This window comes from Dermacentor silvarum, chromosome 3 (genome assembly GCF_013339745.2).
Source record: "Dermacentor silvarum isolate Dsil-2018 chromosome 3, BIME_Dsil_1.4, whole genome shotgun sequence".
In the NCBI taxonomy this organism is placed as follows: Eukaryota; Metazoa; Arthropoda; class Arachnida; order Ixodida; family Ixodidae; genus Dermacentor; species Dermacentor silvarum.
Window position 1 is genome coordinate 170,630,284 of NC_051156.1, and position 21,567 is coordinate 170,651,850.

The following is a 21,567-nucleotide window of genomic DNA, read 5'->3' on the forward strand; positions in this document are numbered from 1 at the left end:
TGAGCAAGAATAGACGTGATAGCTTTTTTACAAATCCGCCTTTATCGAGCGCACCGAAAGCGCTTGGGCAAATGCGACTGCGCGAGACGCATTCTAAGCTTGCGTGAAGATCCAATAAAGGAATTAGTGCACGCGTTTGAACTTCGATACGTCGCTTCATAATAAACCAGGTGCATGCAACATGTAAACTTTATCAGAATTAAGGGGGCAAACGCAATGCTCCTAACTCGTATTCTGTGACAATTGGCGAATAAAGCACGCCGGTTACGTAATTTTCATTCCGTGCTTCTGGCTGCTTACTGCAAGGTGGATGCCGACGTAACTTTGAGCAGCTGTTAAGTGAAAATTTTCTTTTTTCATTCAAAACGTCACCGACTGAAGAGTGGGCACCTATAGCATGCGTTCAAGAAACCAGGCCATTTTCTCAAATTCATGCATGAGAACATGACATTATTCGGTTTGATAGTAAACCATAATTGTTATCCGCGATTTTTTATTCTTCAAGCCATTCTCCGATGGTGTCCTAGAATTTCCGACACATAACCGTCGAGCTTCTAGGGATGCGAGTACTAATAATGAAAGATGTTTCATATATTTGTGGCGTGATTAAGCGTTCGCGACTGGTAGGTGACTCGCAAAAAAAAATGCTCTTGGAAATTATCCTCGGAGGAGGTCTTGAGACCTGAACGTGTTTTTTTTTTTTTTTTCATTGGTGAACATAATTTTATCAGACAAATGAATTGGATTGTGGGGTTTTACGTGCTTATGAGGCACGCCGTAGTGAGGTACTCCGGAATAATTTTGATCACCAGGGGATCTTTAACATGCCCCCAATGCACGAGACACGGGCGTTTTTGCATTTCGCCTCCATCAAAATACGGCCGCCGCGGCCGGGATTTGATCCGTCTAAGCCACCGCGGCGAATTATCAGACAAATCCAGCCTACAAGGGCAAGTCAGCATTATTGTAATGGACACGAAATTTACCTTGCTAAATATCTGCACGATGTTTTGTGCCCAGTGAACTAAGACCATGCATGAAAGCTCACTGCACTTGCTAACAGAACCGACAAACAAATTTGTGTGGAGATGTTTATTTTTTGTGCAAAAATTCAACTACTCCAAGGTACTCGCTGGAAACATTTTTAGATACACACAAGATATATAGTTTTTATTTGTGACTAGCCAGTACGAATGTCGTCTACATAAAACAATGAAACATGGCTTTTATACAATGAACAGCTATAAATAACCCACGTATGGGTGATAAAAAGTACACATCACAAATACCGTGTCCCTCAAGCTATGTAAACGACAAGACAAGAAATAATTGTATTAACGTTTATTACTGCAACCACATAACCTTGTTACCGTATCTTTTCCACAGTTGCGTGTATTCCAACTTCGCTCTTGCTTGCACTTTTAGTTTCGATATCATGACGCGAACAGTAAAATAAAGGCAAAAGAAGTTACCGACACGTTTTAAATACGCGACAACAACAACGCGCTCTATGTGCAGTGTACCGGTGCACTGTTATAAGTTTAACTAAGAGTCTGGCTTGCAAATATTATAAAGATCTTCGTGCAATTCCGTCTACAAGTGTTGAGAGGTACAGTACTTGCCGCGCGAAGAACGGCGTGTGTTGAAGGGGCGAAGTCTTTTCTTCCGATGTTGCGCAGTGATTGTTTTCGGCGCACGACGTCCAGTTTTACTTGGGGGATTCTAAACAACGCTAATGGTTTTTCCGGCGAGCTGCGGCATTGAAAAGCACAGCATCCAGGCATCCTTCCTGCAGCTCAATTAACTTGCAAAACCCACGAGCGCCGTGGCAGCGCGACCAACACATGACAGTGGAATGACGGCCGGAAAAAAATAATACATAGCCAAAACAAGTTTGATGACGTCTGCCTGACGGGAGGGTCAGCTGACGGGGCGATTTCGCACGCCGCAGCCAATCAGCGCGCGGGAAGCGCCTGCGCGGTGACAGCGAGGAGGAAAGAGAGGAGGACAGCGGGTGCGGAGGCGCCGGCAAAGGTCTAAGAGTGTCACCACTCCCCCCCCCCCCCCCCCCCTTAAAAAAGTCACAATTTTGCACTATACAGGGTGTTTCACTTGAGCTGCACCAAATTTTTTTTGATTGGCTGTGGCAGATAGCACAATTATAATCCGTTATCTAAACTACTTGATGAGGCGGCCATTACTTCCACGAGAATTCAAAACGCCCGATTGAATAATTAACATCATTAACTTTTTAATTAATTATTTTACGGCATGTCTTTCAATCTACGAATTATAGCCGCTGAGTTCGCAAGGCGTATCCGCTTGGAACGAATTCTCAGGACTGAACCAGTTTCGAGATATTAATTTTCAAAGTGTCCGACGAAATGCATGGGCGTTCCAGTTAACTTTTTGAGGGAAACGCTGTTTTATGCATTGAAGCACAAAGTTAACTGGAACGCCCATGCATTTCGTCGGACACTTTGAAAATTAATACCTCGAAACTGGTTCAGTCCTGAGAATTCGTTCCAAGCGGATACGCCTTGCGTACTCAGCGGCTATCATTCGTAGAAATTGAAAGATGTGTCGTAAAATAACTAATTAAAAGTCAATTATCGTAATTATGGTAATTATTGAATTAGGCTTTTGATTTCTCGTGGAAGTAATGACCGCCTCATCGAGTAGTTTAGATCAAGGATCATAATTGTGCTATCCGCCACAGCCAATTTTTGAAAATTTGGTGCAGCTAAAATAAAGCACCCTGTATATAGGCGAAGCATTGATTGCGAAAGCGAATTATTAGAAGTAAGATTAGTCGTTTCATCAGCAGATGGGCTGCGGTTGCTCGCGTGGCCACGCTACAGTCGGGGCACACATGTGTGGCTCCTTTGTTGCTTCTTAGTCCTCGGAGTCTATATCGAGGGGCCGGGTGCCTGCTACCCAGGGGAGTCAGGAGACGGGAAAGCAGGGCGTCTCTCCCAGCGATGGCCGGTACCGCTGCCACCGCTCCAGCACGTCCGGTGTGCTGGAGTGGAGACTATGCAGCAGCACTTGCCCCGAGTTGGGAAGCCCCGCGGGAAGTTGGTCTGGGGAACATTCGCATTGAGTTCCCTCTTGCGTAGGTTTGCTGCTGCTCTCAAAAGCTCTGCCTGAGTTTAGCGGCGGTCCTGTTGTCATTCTGATTGCGCTGCTGGGGAGGGATGCTGAAGGACTACAACAACCACAACAAAAACAAAACCACCTTTGTGTTTATCACAGCGCAACAGAACACAAAGGTACAATGTGCAACCTAACTGGCAGGCACGTTATAAGAAGAAAAGCTGGTCTATTATTGATTGTTGTTCAGAATGTTAAAAAAAACGCAAAGTTCGGCACCTTTGACCTTCCCGACTGGGTTAAATCGGTACTCGAAGACTTTTACTCAAACGTCAGGACTGTCCCTACTAAATTCGGGAAAAGTTGGCAACCCTAGTCGCCGAGCCCGATATGGTTGCACGCCTATATTTGATACGATAATGGCATGCAGCCGAACTGCGTCACCGAGAGACAAATCGAGGCCGTAGAGTTCAATGCCACGCGATATCGAAAAACGAAGCGCATACCCCTCAGTGCCTCCGCAAAGGGGTCAACGTCCTGAATATTGTCCGTACCAGTTCCATTAGGCATTCGCGATTTTTTTTTTTTTTTACCTTAGAGGATTCCTTTTTGTCGTTGATTTTAAATGTCGTCCTCGCATTTTGCTGCGTTCTTCAATCCTTTATAACGACGAACGCTGTCTGACTGGTCTCTTTTTCTTCTCTTTATTCAATTGCTCGGCAATTTCGGGCTAATATGAGCAGTTCAGTATGAGCAGTTTCGACTATATAGCGGGCATACATTTTTCTAAGAACCCCACCGCACGACTATATTATCTCAATGTTCAAAATACACACTATACAAATCTCGCGCCGAAATAATGTTGAGGATTCCCACAGTGAAGTGACGCAATACGACGAAGATGTCCGCTTGAATGGCCCTAGCTGAGAGGAACCCTTTTATTGAATAGGCGTCCAGATTATTCGCAATCGCTGGACCGACCTCTCACCGAATATTCGTCGGAACAGCGAGAGTTCAGGCGAGTTCACGCGAGCGAATATAAATGTGCACGCTGAATCTGGGCCGGGAACGGAAATCGATTACTGCGCGGTGCGTTGACAAAACGTCATTGCAGTTCTTTCTATTGCTGCAATATGAAGGTAGAGAAGGGGGAGCACTTAGTAGAGAATTCTGGAAATAGTGGACCGAAAGAGAACGCGGCAAACGCTGAATATAACTGAACCTAAGAATAGTTTGCGAATTGGGCATGCGTGGTACCGCGGCCGACGTTCCTTGGGTACACTAAGACATTCGTCCTGTATATACATATAAATGACCAACGGAAGCGTCTTTGCGTACGCTGAAGGGACCGTAGTGCAGAAAAAAAATATTGTGCCGGAAGCCCTGCACATGCGCGGACAAATCCGAAACAATGCTTAGGCTTGCTTGTACGAACATCCGGTAAGCGTTCGCTAACTATTGACCCGTTATTTATAAACATTAGGATCCCTATTCTCATAGAGCCAGGTACGTAGTGGACGCGCGACTTATCTTTTTGCATAAACAGTCGTACCGTAGCAGAGCTGCACTGCTATACAGGTGCGAAGAGGCGCCGTCACGTTGTACGTCTGCATGATGAGGCTTAATAGATTGACTGCGCATGAGGCTCAGGACCCAGTCTGCGAGCTGCAGCTATTGCTCGCGCAGCCGCGTTTGGTGTCGCAATATTTGTTTGCTAGCACCGAGTCGGTTCCTTCAATGTGGCAGCACTAACGGCGCGAAACTAAGGCTGCAAAACGTGACGTCACGAGAACGCGGCACCGGTGACCTAATTTTTCATTGTATGGTATACGTAAATAGCCGTCCGCCCACTCTACCATTCATTTATTGATTTATTCCATCCATTCATCGATCGCAGCATTTCCATCATAAAGAAAAAAATGACAGCAGATCCACGAGGTGAATGATGATGAGTGGGCGAAGCTCCGGAGGGAATCATCGGATCTCCCGCTTAAGGGGACGCTAGCACAAACGCGTTAGAAACGTGCAGTACTCTCTAGTAAGGGGGAGCGGCCACAGCGTCTTACGCAGCCATTTACACATGCCGGAACGTGCACCGCGTTTGCCGACGCCATCACATGACTGCTGAGAGAGTATACCCCCCGTATTCATAAACGCTCCTCGACTTGAACTTGACTTGCCACCGCCTTGGGCAGCGCGTTCGAAACGCGTTGAAGGTAAGGCGGAGAGGCCACAGCGTCTTACACCAGCTTCTTACACGGGCCGTAACGCGCTAGCACAAACGCGTTAGAAACGCGGCCTTTCGTTAATGTTGGGTATTTATAGCCATCGTGGTGCGTTTGTCCATGTCCGCTTCGTGGCGTAGTGGGCTAACGCCGCGCGCTTGGAAGCGAGGGGTCCCTGGTTCGATTCCGCGCTACGGACACAACTTCGGAATTTTTTTTCTCATTTTTCTCAGACTGGTTACACACTACTACTACTACTACGACGGGGACGGAACGGGTGCCGCTATAAGGAGCTTCTCCCCTAAAATACAAAGGAAAAGTTGTGATCCACTCGATATTATAGCGCAAAGCTACAAAGGAAGCTCCTGCGGGTTTCCCGTGTAGCTTCGTGTGGGTGAAAACTTTTCATGAAACTTCCTCAACCTTGCGGATTTCCGTACGGCCGATTTGCCAAGTTCAATTTCCCTGCGGTTCGAGTTTGTCGATCAATTCGGCATCACTGTGCAATCTGCTAGGCATGCTAGCCTCCTGGTTAGCTCAGATTGTAGAGCGACCGACCCGAAAAGCGTTGCTGCCGGGTGCGCTCCCCGGATTAGGACAATTTTTTTCTTCAATTGTGAAGCTTTATTTCTCAGGAACCCGTATTAGTTTCCTTTGTAGCTTCGTCTATTATTATCCGATAAATGACAATTTTTTCTTTTAACGGCACGTGCCGATTTCGCCAGTATTCATTTGCCATGTCATGAAGCAAACCCTCTCTGGGCGACGATGTCGCAAAACTCATTATCGACGCGTTGCACCGCTGTTGTCTGCACACGAGCAATGACGCTGAGTAATTGAGCTATAGTCGATGTTAATTCGCCTTGTAGTGCGCCGAGTGAAACCGAGTAACGACTGCTAACATGGGTGCACACGCCAGACAGTTTTGTGTCCTGTCGTTTTGTCTTGTGTGTCCTCCCGGGTTAGTATACTCGTGCTGAGTTTGACTCAGTGCATCACAAAATAGATGTCCGTACAGAAATAGAGCCCTTAATTTGCCCATTGTTACCGTGTCCAGGTACCGGGTGGCGGTGACGGCTCGATTGGACGTTCCCTTCTTCGAGCCCAAGCTGCCGGTGCCGGCCGAGTTCGAGGCTGGACCCGAGTTCCGCGAGTTCCTGCTGCAGAAGCTCATCAACGCCGAAAACGCCTCGTACCGGGCCGAGCAGTTTGCTCGGCTAGAGGTCAGTCGAGCTTCCACCTGCTTTAAAGGGCCACAAACATTGAAGCAAATTTTGGATTACGATTCTATAAATTTCGCAACAGGCCGTTTTATGCCAATGTATTATTTAGCTGCCGTCAGAGAGGCTGTATTTGGAAAGAGACTCTGCAAGGCTAAGTACTACAACAAAGTTGTAGTTGTAGCGAGGTTTGGGATAGGGCTAGGCTAGTGATCCATTGCGAAAGGGTGGGACTTTTGGCTAGCTTGGTCATCTGATATGACGTGGGAAAATAGCGCGAAAAACGTAGAGAGAGTCTAGAAAGTTGTGATTTGGGATTGTCACTACAAAATGCATTCAGCGTAGCGCAACTAGAACATTGACACGCAGTCCTGTGGATACACTGCGTCCTGTTTTTCCTCTGTGTGCATGTACTATTTGCGCTAAACTGAAAGCCTTCGTTACCCGCAGTGGTGGCTCAGTCAGATAAGGCGTTGCGCTGCTGTGCACGAGGTCGTGGGATCGAATCCCGGCAGCGGCGGTCGCATTTCGATGGAGGCGATATGCAAAAACGCCCGTGTGCTTGCGTTGTAGTGCACGTTAAAGAACCCCAGGTGGTCAAAATTAATCCGGAGCCCTCCACTACGTCGTGCCTCATAATCAGAACTGGTTTTGGTACGTAAAAGCCCAGAAAGAAGAAGAAGAAAGCCTTCGTAATTTTCTTAACGGCCAGCTATCTTCCGCTACGCGTCAGACCTGGTGCCTTGTAGTCATGGGTCACAAGCGTGTCATTTGTGACCTTCGGTCATAACTTGGGGATGCGGTATTGATTCGGTGAAATTTAAAACACCTTGAAGATATATTCCACGCACCAAGCGAACCGTTCTCGTATTCACCGCGCTGTATAGGCCCGGACCCGGTCGTCGCTTCTGCAGAACTTACACGACCAGCTGCTGGGCAAGACGCAGGAGTTCTCCGGCAGCGCCAGCTTCGTGGCAGGCGACGAGCTGGACGAGGGCGCAGCCACCAACGGCGGCTCCACGGCCGTGGCCAGCGGCGCGAGCTTCCTGGACGGCTTCTTCCGCAAGGCGCTCAGCGTCAAGATCCGCAGCCAGTCCGTCGAGTCCAACCTGGCGAAGCGCTCCTCGTCCAGCGCCAGCAGCAGCAGCCTCACCAACACTGTCATCGGCGAGAACACCCCGCTCGCCACTGGGGTCAGTCACGCTCTATTCCTCCTCCTCGTCGAGAAAAGGAGAGAAGAGTTCTTCATAGCGTGCTAGAGTATCTAGCTATATGCTGTTGCAGCGTGAAGTGCTAGAAAGGGTTTGCGTGTATGATTACTGCAACGAGACCTACAGTAAGCCTTAAGAGTGAAATTTTTAAGAGAGCTGAATTCCCGCAAAACCCTGGCTTACAGCAAGAAATTGTATACCACATGATAGGCAATACAGAGGTTAGCACCTCATTGTTTGAGCGCTCAGAAAATTGTTTTCATTTATTTTATTTTGTAATAAAGAAAAAGAACTCTCTCATTGCGTACAGAGCGCTTCGCCTCAAGCCAGGTTATACTGCAGTGAAGACGTTTTAACCTGGTAGTGCGTTTTGTTTCAAGCTATGTCATGCTGCAGTGAAGACTGCTTTTCAAAGCTAACTGTAACGCTGTAACAGCTTTTGACTCGACATTTATTTCGGTATGATTGCGTGAGTTTGGAATTCCAATAGAGAAATCCTAGACTTATAGGTAAGAATAAGGTCTACACTCGAGTACTGGAGCCCAGGAAGAAGTGCTAGGGGCCAATAGTCCGGAGCTGAAAATCTGGCCCTGTCAGTTAGTTGGATGGTAGCCATTTATTGTTAACACAATTCCAGCCAGCCCTGGCGGTTAGCTGGGACTTAGCGAGCCCTGGGACAACCGGGCTATACCCAGGGTGCCCTAAGCTGAGCTACACTTATTGTGATACAATTACGATAGCCGCGACTCTCCGGTTTTTGTTTAATCAGTTCAACGCGGCAATAAGGGTAGGCAATTGGAAAAATTGTAATAGCAGTTAGCTTTTCCACCGCATGCACTTACTGTCAACTTCATCTAAACATTCCACAAATATCAATCACGTCTTTAGAGCTTCCGAATTCTATTTGGAGTGTTACTAAAGAAGTCGCGTTTTTCGTTCAGACACCTAAAGCCCAGAGTTCCAGGAGCGTCAACCAGGGATCGCCATCTCAAAGTAGCAGCCGGCGGTGAGTTTACAATATTTTCTTTCAGTTCATTATGTCGGGAAATGTGACATGAATATTCAGTGATCGAAAAGCTGTGTATACTTAAAACCACCTTCTAATGCCTCGAAAAGTATACCCCCATGAACGACTATCACGTAGACAAGAGTTCTGAACTATGTGCTTATTCTAAAATGAAGACAACCACTTTCGAATGTTACTGCCTTCTGGTGCCATGCTATGTCTGAAGTTGGCGAACAGTGTACTTCGGAAGCGATGGTTTAACGCGCCTGCGTAATTTTAATTATATACTAATCATAGTTCATATTTCGGTGAAATGGCTAACGACCACCGTAATCGACTTGTCACACAATACCCCATTGTTTGTTTCTGAGGTTGAACTGCTGCCAGTTCACAAAACCACGGTAGGTCATTCATTATGTCAATTACCTGTTAATGCTACGCGCTTCCGCCTTAGTGCTGCGCGCCTTTGTTATGGCGTCCAGATGGACCTTCTTAACAAAGCAACTGGCCTGCCTAAACAACTAACACATTTGACTAACATGCTGAAGCAGCAACCACAGCGCAGCATACTGCACTCCCTGGAGCAGGAAATTTGAAGCACCGTCACTGTGACCTGGAGACTGTGTGGACCGTATTGCAAATATGGTCATGACTGATATCGCACACAGAAAACGTCGTAACTAGTAGCGGTGTATACCGCCGTGCACCCCTTCAGGGGAAGTTTGACGGAACTTCTGCCCAGGCCGACAGTCTTGCGGACACGTCAAAGCACCGTGAAAAGCGGATCACGGGCGCCATCTTGTGTCCTTTCTGTTGCTAATTGCCTGCACGTCGTGTCCACAGAACTCGTGGGAGGCAGGGGACGCACTGACCGTGTTGTCTTCACTGCACACTCTACCGTCAGCCTCTGCCGCGTGGGTGAACGTTTGGACTCAAAAGAGTGACTCGTGCGGAAATCAGAGCCATCTCACTTGTAGAACCCAGCAACAGATCGAGGCCTACGGGTGGCAAGTGCAGCAGCAAGAAGACACAGGATGGCGCCCTGTGGGTCAACGCATAGCTACGTACAAACCTTGTCCTGACTCCATCGCGGCCGCCATACTGAAGGCCGGTGAAACTTTACCTAGCCCACTTAATGGGCCAGTGGCGATGTCAAAGCTGCAAAACGTTGTCGTCCGCGTATACAGCTAAAACGTGCCACCAAGCAGTCTGCTTGGTGCCGTCCGTCCCCGAGCGGTGCTAGTTATATCCGGATTTCCGAAAACTCGACAGGCTGGACTTCCCCACGGTCACCTCCCTGCTGGGCATGAGCCGGCGGCGTCCCAACAGCAGTCCCACCACGCCGGTGTCCAGCCCAGAGACGCCGCCCTCGATGGCCAAGTCTCAGCTGGCGCAGCAGCAGGGCTCTCAGCTACAGCAGTCGGGCTGCGGCAGCTTCCCGTGCGCCGAGTCCGACACCTCTAGTCTGAACAGCGTCGAGTCTGACCTGGGCCTCAGCGGCAGCAGCATGATGCCACCGCCGGAGATCCCGTCCAGGAACTCCCGCTCCCTGCTCATACAAGCCACGGCGGCGTCAGCGGCCAGCGGAGGCGGACAGCACGCGGAGGGTGCTTATCCTAGCGCTTCTGCACGTTGGTTGGTTGTCTCCCGATGCATGAACACAAACACGCCCTGAGGCCGTTTCCCTGTCGCTGCCCCCGTTGCCTTCTTTGCCCGTTTCCTGTCTTTGCCTGTTGGCTTTCCGCTGCTGCTGCTGCTACAGCGACCACTGCAAAGTTGGAATCTGCCATTGTGCTCGTTCAATGAGCCAGTCATTAGCTGTTAAGGTTATGTTTTATTTCATCTGCGCTTTTTAGGATCGTCTATGTATGTCACTCTAGGACTTATGAAGCATCGGAGAAAAGCCAAAGCTGGTGAGCTACCCGCTATGGTGGCTCAGTGATTGTGGCGTCGTTTTGTGGAGCACAAGGTCGCGAGAACGATTTCCGGTCGCGGCTGCTGCATTTTGATCAAAAATGTGGTGCAAACACACCCGTGGGTCTAGGTTTGGATGTGCATTAATGAACCACAGGGGAGTCGAAATTAATTCATAGTCCTCCATAACACAGGTGTAGCTTTCCGACGCAGAACCCAATCCATCATTTTGATTATAAAATTATCCGGGTACCGGGTGCTAAGAAAGAATAGGCCAATAGTTGATTACATTAAAAACTGCGCGATCCGATCTCAACTTGCTCCAACTTAATTGGAACATATATAGATAAAGGTAACGCGTGCTGCACCTCTAAAGCTAGGCCTTTTTCACACTTGCGTTTCTCGGCACTGTCCCACGGAGCTTGTATACGAGTTCCGTGGGACAGTGCCGGAATTACCCATGGAATTACCATGGGTAATTACAGTGCTGGAATTATCCACCGGAATTACCCACGGAAATACCGTGCATACGAGCTTCGTGGAAAGAGTAATTCTCCTTCTAGCGTAAATGCTAGAAGGAGGATTACTCTTTCAACGGAACCCGCCGTGGTTGCTCAGTGGCTATGGTGTTGGGCTGCTGAGCACGAGGTCGCGGGATTGAATCCCGGCCACGGCGGCCGCATTTCGATGGGGGCGAAATGCGAAAACACCCGTGTACTTAGATTTAGGTGCACGTTAAAGAACCCCAGGTGGTCCAAATTTCCGGAGTCCCCCACTACGGCGTGCCTCATAATCAGAACTGGTTTTGGCACGTAAAACCCCATAATTTAATTTTTTTAACTCTTTCAACGGAAATTTTATCCGTTCCTTGGTCGTATCTTCTGCTTTCCACTGCCAGTCTATAGTTCTTAAATGCTGATAGCACAGTTTGAAAATGTTCGCGCTGCGATTACATCTCAGGAAAGTGTACTTCTACGCGTCGTGGCGTTTCTTGTTTTCCGCGGATACGTGTCGCACTTTCCCTGGCAAATAGTGTGTGGGTCCTCGTTAGAGAACAATTTAATCCTTTAACTACAAAGCCCGAGCTGTACTCATCGTAGTCAATAACACACTCACTGTACGATAACACACTCTACTCGTCCAGGCCAGACGTTCCTCTGAACTGCTTGCCTGGGATGAGCCGCATTCGTTAACTCAGTTCGCGTCCTGCATTTGAGTTTCGGCATTTGAACATATTTCTCGATGCTTTCAATTCTCTTCGTTATCGTTGGGTCAGATTATTACGTCCGAACATTACGCATGTGCTCAAGGAAAGTCTCTTCTTCAGGACAGGCGTCTCTGTACTTGACACCTAAAAGACGAACATAAGGGATGACACAAACGAGATGAACTATATATTTTTCAAGTCCGAACGTAACGCGCGATAATTTGGAGCAATAAAAAATAAATATTGGTAAGTCGTGCGCTTTTTTTTCCGAAATAATTTCGGAGTTAAAGGATAAGTGTAATAACGGTGAAAACATGCGTCCCAGTTGCGACCAGATCATTTTCAGTGCACGGTTCTGGGCTTGCAGGCGCGTGCTTTGTTGTCCGGGCTTGTGGCTAATTGTGTTCAGTATTGAACAGTATATGGCAAGAGGGCCTCTATGACTATATATCGTGAGACCTTGCAGAATAACACCGCCTGTGTCACCCCAACCAGTGGCGTGAGAATCGCTTGCACATTCGCTTCAGCTTTGTCGCTTCTTTCTAAATCCTCGATTTTTCTGTTTTCGAACGTCTTTATAAAGCACCCATTTACTTCAGTGCAAATTAATGAAGGAAAACATTAAACGTGGAGCTATCGGCACGACATTCATAGGTGCGAAAAAGAATCGTTATGGTTGTCAGCTTTCTCCTACATAGGTGCGTGCCCATTTCGTAGCGCTGAAATCGCAACTTCCAATTTACCTATCTTTAATAATAAAAATGAAGCTACTTCGGTAAACTGTCGAACAGAATAACATTTAAATGGGGGCGATTATTACGTTGTTGTCCTGACGCCCAGCTTACTGCAAAACGGCCAGTCGGCCGTTGACTTTTTGACACTTTGTTGCGATACGCTGTACATGCGGACTAATGCCGATAAAATAACGTAAAGGTGCAACACTCTTTTCAGTCCCTTATCGTAAACGTCCGGCCGCCGCGTTCTAGCGTGATATCAGAAAGGCAAGTTAATAGAGATACTTATAGAACGCATTCATAACAGTATACACTAACAATATTATAGCCGTAGCTCTCGCTGGGCTGACGCATACGTTAACGCACCGCAATCAGGAAGGTATATGGGTGAAGCGCCTCTGTATAGCTATACGGCCGGCCAGTGGGATTCTTTCCTCTTTTCTTCTCTCTAACACTGAGTACTGCATGTTTGAAGTTGCACGTTTCCCCTAGTTCGTAACGCATGAATAACTGTAGCACGCAGTTTTGTCCTATACGTGTGTAAATTGCATGTTTTACGGCGCGCAGAGTGACGCATCCAGTGTTTTCCTGTGCGTGTCCCCCTTCGTCTTTCGACAGGTGCCGATACACTTCAAGGCTTTCAGGAGCAGATCGAGAGCCTGGCACAAGAACTAGCGCGTATGAAGAGGGAAAAGTTTGACTGGCTCAAGGATAAAGCGGTGAGTGATTACTATTTGTAACAAGACAAAAATAGTTGTCGCAGTTTCACCTGAAAGGTGAAGCATCAATTGCGATAGCAAATTTGTAGAGAGATATACGAAGTAATGATATTTATTAACTTTATCAGCTGTATAAACTTGGACATGCAGCAGCACCGGCAACGCGCCGAACTGTTGTCGACGCCGTCGGCATTTTGCCCGCGTTCGCTCAAAATGCGTGCGGCGTTGGTGACTGTTGCCGGAGCCTCTGATATAAATAGGCACTTGGTGCCGCAGCTAAACGTCGCCTCCCTTCCCTCCCCCTTCCCCCCCTCCCCCACGGCCTCTCGCGCATCGGAAGAAGGCGCGTTTGCTCTACATATATGGTGATTGTAAAGGAGGAAAGAGACGCCTACTTCTGCAGCCCTTAAGGAAGCAGGAAAGAGACGCCTACTTCTGCAGCCCTTAAGGAAGCACGGCGCAGAACGCGCGTTTGTTCTCCGCCGTGCGTTCACTCCCCGTGAAAGAGCGCGTCCCTCGCGCCCTTTCACTCGCACATACAGCGTTCGGCGGCGCGCGGCCACGATTTCATCTCCATTGACGTCATACGGAACCTCACGGCGACGGCGACGCCGACGGCAGAAATCTGCTTTTGAGTGTCCATATAATTGCTATCGCAATAAAAAAATTACACCATCTTCCCGTAGGGGAACCCTGAGTAGTATGCGAAGCAGCCATGGGGTCGACTCAAGTTCCCATTAGTTTTCAGTTCGTCGTTTCCGTTAGGTTGAGGTACGTAGCTACCGGCTTCGCGAGCCTGAAGTTCTGGATCGGCCTGTCGCCGCTGTCGTTTCGCGGCAGCAGCTCGAGCCCTCTTCTCCGCGGCGCTGTCCACGGAGCTGACACTGGCGCTGTACGTGGCACCCATCGCGGCGTTGCGGGAGGAGAATGAGAGGAGCGGAGCGCGCGCGCGCGTCATTATACCGCGAGCTACAGTGGCGCCCCCAGCGGAGTATGCAGCGCCTACCGTCGCGCCTCTAACCTAAGCTGCTTCGCATTATCGCGCGCGGAGCCGCAGGTGTTGCCATTCATTGCGCAATCCGGAGAGAAGAGGAATGCCGAGAGGAGAGGAGATAAGACAAGGAGAGGAGTGGGAGGATGATGGGAATGCGCAGGGCGGGTGTGGACGCCGCACGGCGGAGGGAGGGACGGACAGAGCCGCCGGCAAGAAATGCTTCGCATTTAAAAAAGGACTGATAACGTTATGCTGACAGTTGGTTATGGCTACCAAACATTGTGACATTGGACATATAGCTTAACAAATATAATATTTTGTATAGGGGTGTGCTAATGTCCGATGCTTTAGAATAACGAATCAAACGGTGTCGTATTCGGTTCAGTCTTCGAATCGAATAGTCACTACTCGTAAATACGAATATTTTTCGAATAGCTTTCGAATACTTTGTGAACACTGCTTTACGCCAATCGGAAATTGACTATTCAGAACGTGTTCGATTCGATTCGCTTATGGCACTATTCGATTCGTATTTGATTCGGTACCTTAAATTGCTATTCGTGCAGCATTAATATGTCACAGCATAAGCACGGAAGCGGGGAAGCCCATTGAATCATGCCCCTTTATATTTTGGCGTAGAAATATGCGTGCTTCCTTCGCATACCAGCTTCCTTCGTATCACTATCTAAAGACTGCCTGAGAATTGTACGTGGACGGCGGCTTCAACAACTCGGCAAACTATGCCCCTTCTTTTTTTCTACGCTTATTATTTCTTTAAACACTTGTGAAGGCTTTCAACTAACTTGTTTATTTCTTTCTTTTGGGGTATGAGTTTTGCCTTGGCGGGCTTACTAGTAGCCAAACTTATCATTTGGTCGCAGTTGATAAGCAACAATGAAGCTAGTTTCAGCGTTTCCCGCCAAGCATTCACAATACGCAGCGTTATTGCTTAGTTGCCGTTTTCTACAACGGTATATAATGACAGTAAACCTGTCATTCGTGTGTAAATGATAGCACTAGCAAGGACGGGACACAACGCGCAAGAAGCGGGCTTCACGGTGCTCTTTATGCGTTTTTGTCGCAACTGCGAAAGCTACTGCGATATCGTCAATCGGCAGATTCCATCGTTTTTTTTTTTTTTTTTTTACAGCGTAGGCTGGTATGGGCTCATGCCAATAGCTGTTTCAGTCCGCGATAATGCCGCTGGCGGCGGCCGCCGGCGTTGGGCCGTAGCCGCTATCGCCGGAATTGCGACAAAAGTACGCGTTTCCCGCTGGGATCGAACCCGCACCCGCTGCGTGGGAGTCAGACACTCTACCACTGAGCCACGCAAGCGCGTGCTACCGGGCGGCGGAAAATGCCCTATAAGGCAAGCGCCCAGGGGCAGACGACCAGAGCCTCCGCCAGTATGGTGTCGCCATCTAGGTAAGGTGCCTGCAAACGCAGTAGGTGTTTGCGTTTGCAGGCGCAGGCGTTTGCGTGCGCTGGCGCAGACAACGATATGCGATTCAGACGAGGCACGCAATCAACGCGCTCCCGAGCTGCCGAGTCTCCGCCAGTTTGGTGGCGCCATCTAGTTAAGGTGCCTGCAAACGTGGTGCGCCCGACATGTAAGTTGCAGTTGTAAGGCTTGATCGGGCTCAGCAGACTGCTGTGCAGAGAGCATTACAAGCCGCAGCTCGCCGTCGATGCCGGGCGGACAGTTGAGATCGTTCTCGTCAAAACGAGGCGAACAGACTGCCGCGAAGACCCTCTTGTGCGTGGTGCCCAAATTGGAGCTACTCTTGAGCCGCTCCATCAGCTTACGCTGTGACTGTGCTGCGTGTGCCGCGCAGGCCTGCGACTTTTTTTTTTTTTTTTTCGTAGATGCTCCGAGCTTTAAACAAGTGCATCTTTCCGTGCAATACCTTTGCGAAGAAGCCCGCGTGGCGTTGTTTTTCGACGCCTTTGCAACGGATATTTGCCTCAAAAGGAAAGATGTGCTGATTCAATATTTGATTTTGCATGGACAGGTGGAAGCGAAATTGACTTTCCTCGGCTTTGTTTGCCGAGGGTGCCGCACCGAAGTCGATGCGTCAGGATATGGTAAATTGACGTGCATCGCGGGGGTCTGTGTGGCTCTTGTCCGTGCTCTGAGCGCTAGCAACTCGCAACGCCTGCTCGGGGAAGTAGAAGGATGGCCTTCGACATCCGTGCGCGCTGCCGCGGTCTTGGAGGCTATAAGAGGGTCGTTGTCAGCTGTTATAGTGCGTACGGAAACATAGAGGAATGCACGCGAAATTCCTTCGCCTTCGGAACTCCGTCTATGACAAGCAGTGGACGCGAAGAGATCTTTGAGCACAATATTTGTATCTGTCCTCGATGAAATGTACAACGGCGATTGCTCACTACCAGACTTGTTTGTATTGTTGACAGACCAATTTTTTAATGCCGACCGTCATCCAGATGTCGCAGCAGAGGGTCGTGAAGGCATTGCTTCACTTCTTAAGGGCGACACACTGTGCAAAAACGGCTTTATTACTTTTACGGCCTGGTATTGACTTACGTCGATAGAAATGCGCATGTTTATGTATATGGTCTCCCGCTCTCGCTAGTTCCTTGTTATCATTGCTACCTTTTTATATCCATTTGATTTATTGCTGTTAGCCACAACTTGTGTATTTTTGTTGTTTTAGTGACTCCCCATTTCCCCTTTATGTATTTCCAGAACTAGGAACTTAAGGTATGTGAATAAATAAATTCAATATGTCCCTGTCCCTCAGTTCAAGATATCGAACCGGATTTTCTGCTTGTTGTTGTTTCTTTCGCCTTCTCTGCCCTTCTTTAATTTTTTTCACTCTCTCTCTCTCTCTCTCTCTGGACTCGAGGCCATTTTCTTTCTCCTTAATCTGAGTCACTTCCGAGCCACATCCCTTAGTACAGTTCTTTAAGTGCACAAGTCTGAGTTACTGTTTATATCTTCCGACTTATCACTCTTTTCCTCTTTCTATTTCCCCTTTTCCTTACCACCCCCTGTGTAGGGTGTGCAAACCGGACAGTCGTCTGGTTGGCCTTCCCTGCCTTTCCTATTCTTGCTTTCTCCCCTCTTTTGTCTTTGTGGCGCTTTACATCAGCCACACGCGGCTAAAGCGCTCAAAGCGAGAGCGTACCTCCCTGACACTCTTCTATCCACCTCATTTTCCTCGCAGATCATGCAGGCCGAAATGCAGAAGCTTACCGACAAGGAAGTGCGCCTCACGACGGAGCTCTCCCTTGCCAAGCGCGAGGTGGCCCGGCTCTCGAAGCTCGTCTGATACCCCGGCGACAAGCTCTCCGTCGTTCTCGTGACGGGCTCTGCGTCGCACCATTGCTAGTCAACTCTATACTTGCGAACGCTTCTTTTCTTTTCCACTGCTGTTGCGAGGACGAAGAGTGCGCTGCACACACTCATGCCAAAAAAAGAAGAGACAGTGAATGAGAACGGTTGATCGGCTCACCAAGTTCACCTGTACCCACCTATGCCTGCTGTCCGCCGTTTTTTTTTTCTTCTTTTTTTTTGCGTTTCATGCGAGAGACTAACGCATTACCTTCCACTCCGCGTCTTGCATCATTTTCGCCACAAGTGAGCTCTATACACACACACACACACCATGGACAGAGTGTCAAGATCCTTTCCCGTTATTTTAAGATTTATTGTATGTGATGTGTGCGTTTGTGCAATGATTCGTTGTCACTGCGTGTTTCTTTTCCTTTTTTTTTATTTTTACCATGTTCCTCTGGTTGTCTTAGTTCTTTTCCAAGCCATGCGTACATTGTTATCTCGTTAAAGAAAAACTGTCACGTTTTTGCGAATGGCATGCGTTTGGCTTGACCGAGCAATGCACTTGTCTGTGTAATTAGGAGACATCCCTGCACGAGAGAGAAAAAAAAATCGCGTATGCCACACACTTCCTATATTCATTAATCTCGTATTAGAATATGAGATCCCGTACAAATCATACGACAATAATCGACTCGTGAGATATGTTATGTACGATATGTTTCTCGAGAGGGATGTGCATTTTGTTTTCGCGTAGCACATTCACGACTCTGTTTTGTGGATAACTTTTATTTATTTCCATTGTTTTAAATTTTTCCTTGATACTGTTCAGGACATAATGAAAAAAGGCAACTGCAGTATGGGCAGTTTAAGTGCAATGTTTAAGGATTTGGCCACACGCAGCGCATAGAATTGTTCAATACCTATGTAATTTTATTATTTTATAAAAACATTTTATTATTTCTGTATTTAGTACCATGCAAGCCAAAGTTTCTTAGAACTGCGAGCCTCACATCATAATTCTTGGTTGTGCTGATAAATGTTTTCCTGGGAGAAACCAGCGTGCTGTATACAGAGCTTTTAAACCATCAACATGCGTACGTTCATCCGCATCTTCTTTTTTTTTTTTGCATTTTGCGTTTGTGAATCCTTTGCTTCCCGTTTTCCGGGAGATACGCACTCGAATGAAGCTGCAATGCTTCTGTATTTTCGTACTTTGCGTGATGACCTCCAGATACTTCGCCAACGTGTACACTTAACAATTTCTCTCTCTTCTTTCTCTGTCTTCTCCCCTATGACCTTGAAGATGTAAATTGCATCGGTAGCTCGCTCTTTAAAATGTTTACGGACGTCTCTCGTATGTTCGATCTCCTTAAAAAATGTTGAGGAGAATAGTCTTTATTTAGCCTGTACATAGTATAGTATTACCGTTTGCTAAATACCGGAAAGCCAGAGACCTAACGGCAGAAAACAGCGCTGTTAGTGACATCTTGTGAGTTTTGTTCTAACCAAACGCGTTCCAAGCGGTTGTGTTGCAAAAGTATTCTTGTCGGAGAAAAAAAAATAGAATAGAAGACAACAACTATACGTTTTATTGTTGCTGCCGACGCCCCATACACCATCAGCTAAGTGGTACATGGTCAATGCATTTATACTTCGGTGTGCTGTAGTTGAACTCAGCGTCACGAGACGGCACCAGCAGCGCTGGCATCGCCATCTTGTGATGATTTCTTCAATCACAACGCGTTAAAAATCTTTGTGTGGCGTCATTGTTTTCGCAGAAGGAAGACGAAGAAAAATAAGTTCACTGTACGCTATTGATTGCTGCTAGCAACGCCTTGGCACCAGCGTATGGGCAGAACATAGCTGTTGCAATATTAGTTGTGTGTGCTCTAGTTGACGTTAACCTCACAAGATGCCGCCAACTGTGCCGCTGCGTTAAAGCGTCTTGCCGCACGGTCTGCATCTCTGACGTTCCTGTATTCCGTGAACTGTAATACGTTATACGGCAACACTCTAATAATGTCTACTCCGCGGACATTCCTTGCGGTATGTGTGCATAATGTATGTCCCGCCCGCTTGTACACGAAACCTGCATTTCACTTGTGTCACCTTCAGGTTCAGGTGCGTTACTCATTTGGATTCCGCGTGCGCGTGCGGCCTTGCAAAGGTTATTGTTGACTTCCTATAGACATCGCATGGTTTTTTTTTTTTTTTTTACGTTGCATAGTTGTTCTATGCGGGGGTCTCTAGATTGCCAACAAAAATCTTTGTACAGGGTATGCACGGGATATGCGCGTAGTGGCCGTGTCTCGAGCAGGCCCGCGCTTTTCAGCCATTGGGGACTGCCCGTCTCCCCTGTTATTGTTCAAAGTACTCTCGGAACTCGTGCGCGCTGTGTTGTGCAGTTTCTGGAACACTACGCAAACGTTCTGCGTCATCAGTATGTTGCAGGCGTGCTTAGCGGTTGCCTGCAGTCCAGGAAGTTATTTATTGCTGTATATATATATATACGTGTTGCATTTCCTCTGGCTCCCAGAAAAAGAATAGCAGTATTGTAGCAGAAACTTTGATCTCTTCGAGGGTTAAGAGAAATAACGAGTAACGTTATCGGCGCTTGCGATGATTGGAGCCGGCTTCGAAGAGACCGTAGTTCAACACTTCTTCGAAATGTTTTAAGAAGCCGGTTGAATGTCGTCGGTAGTTAGAGGTGTGGTTTCAGAGAGTGAACGGGGGAGAAAATGTGGTTCCGCATATGTTCAAAGTAGAGAATATGTCTTAGTGTGTGTAATTCAATGTACACGGCCTATATCCGAAACCCGATTTTATGAAGTGGGAGACACAGAGTATCTATCCAAATGAAAAGTTTCGAGAAGTCGGCGGATCGTGAACAGCCGAGTGTTTAGCGAATCGTAGAACCGAAACGCGTTCGTTAAATTGGTGATTCCGTAAAATCGGGTTTCGTAAGATGAGGTCTCGACACTACCAACGTCGCGTGTATCATGTCGTATCCGTAAACTTGTCGATGCTCGTGATATTTCCGCGCGCTACACATGACGATGAGCTTTTCTGAATCTCTTCTGTAAGTAGCTGTGACGTCCGTGCGATAGATTTAGGGACTACACGGGAATTCGCCAATGGCGAGAGGCCGTCTTTAGTTTAGTGTCGTACAATTCGTAACGCCGTGTGTAAGCGTTCTTTATAACAGTCCGCATACCTTAAATGTAAGCTCATATATATATATAGCCTCGGGTAGATAGTGACAGACTCCCCCGATTTAAATACGAGATATCGCTGTTAATGTTCATCTTCAGAGTTGTAGATTGTCTCCGCGCAGCAACGCCAGTGCGCATAGATTTTGGTCGTCAAGTACAAGGCCATTGAGTTATCTATCCCTTTTCGAAACACGCTATGGGATTCGTGTCATAGTGTCTGTGGGAACAGTCATCGCCTCGCATTGTTCGTAGTGGAAAATCAGTGTGCGCGCCAGGTAAATAGACAACGCAGATATCTTAGGCGGAACACTATACTTAAGGGTTGAGTTTAGGCGTGCTTTAGAGGGCCCCTTACCAGGTTTGGTCATTGTAAAGAGACAAGCAAAGCGTATACTTCATGCGTTGACGATCGTGTCTGTAAACTATCATGTCGAAAACAGTTGAAATTTCAAACCAAACGCCGCGCGCCCTCCGTCTCGAGGAAGCTGCACCCGCTGCACTTCCAGCGAGAGAAAGGACGCACGCAAAAACGCCGTGGCGTAAAAGCACTGCCAACTACGTCACTCACCATGGCACGTGACTTCGAGTAATCGTTTAGTCCGGAAGGCGCAACGCAGCCGTTTCGGCGCATCAAAGAAAGAAAGAAAGAGAAAGAAAGAAAATAAAGAAAGAAAGAAAGAAAAGAAAGAAAGAAAGAAAATGATACGTGATCGACACGAGAGAATGACGCG

General features: G+C 47.7%; 1 protein-coding gene across 9 annotated transcripts in view; it reads left to right on the plus strand.

The window, feature by feature from the left end:
* LOC119446083 (rap1 GTPase-activating protein 1-like) overlaps positions 1–18,453 on the plus strand; it is a 254,894-nt gene extending 236,441 nt beyond the window's left edge. For 8 of the 9 annotated variants that reach the window (XM_049663886.1, XM_049663888.1, XM_049663881.1 and 5 more), the window contains 6 exons: positions 6,376–6,541; positions 7,426–7,731; positions 8,691–8,755; positions 10,028–10,362; positions 13,229–13,329; positions 17,512–18,453. In XM_049663886.1, the coding sequence (XP_049519843.1) occupies positions 6,376–6,541; positions 7,426–7,731; positions 8,691–8,755; positions 10,028–10,362; positions 13,229–13,329; positions 17,512–17,616 (1,078 nt within the window). In that variant the 3' untranslated portion in view covers positions 17,617–18,453. Of the gene's footprint in view, positions 1–6,375; positions 6,542–7,425; positions 7,732–8,690; positions 8,756–10,027; positions 10,391–13,228; positions 13,330–17,511 lie in introns of all 9 variants that reach the window. The other variant, XM_037710424.2, reaches the window with a different exon arrangement.
* Positions 18,454–21,567: the final 3,114 nt, after the last annotated feature.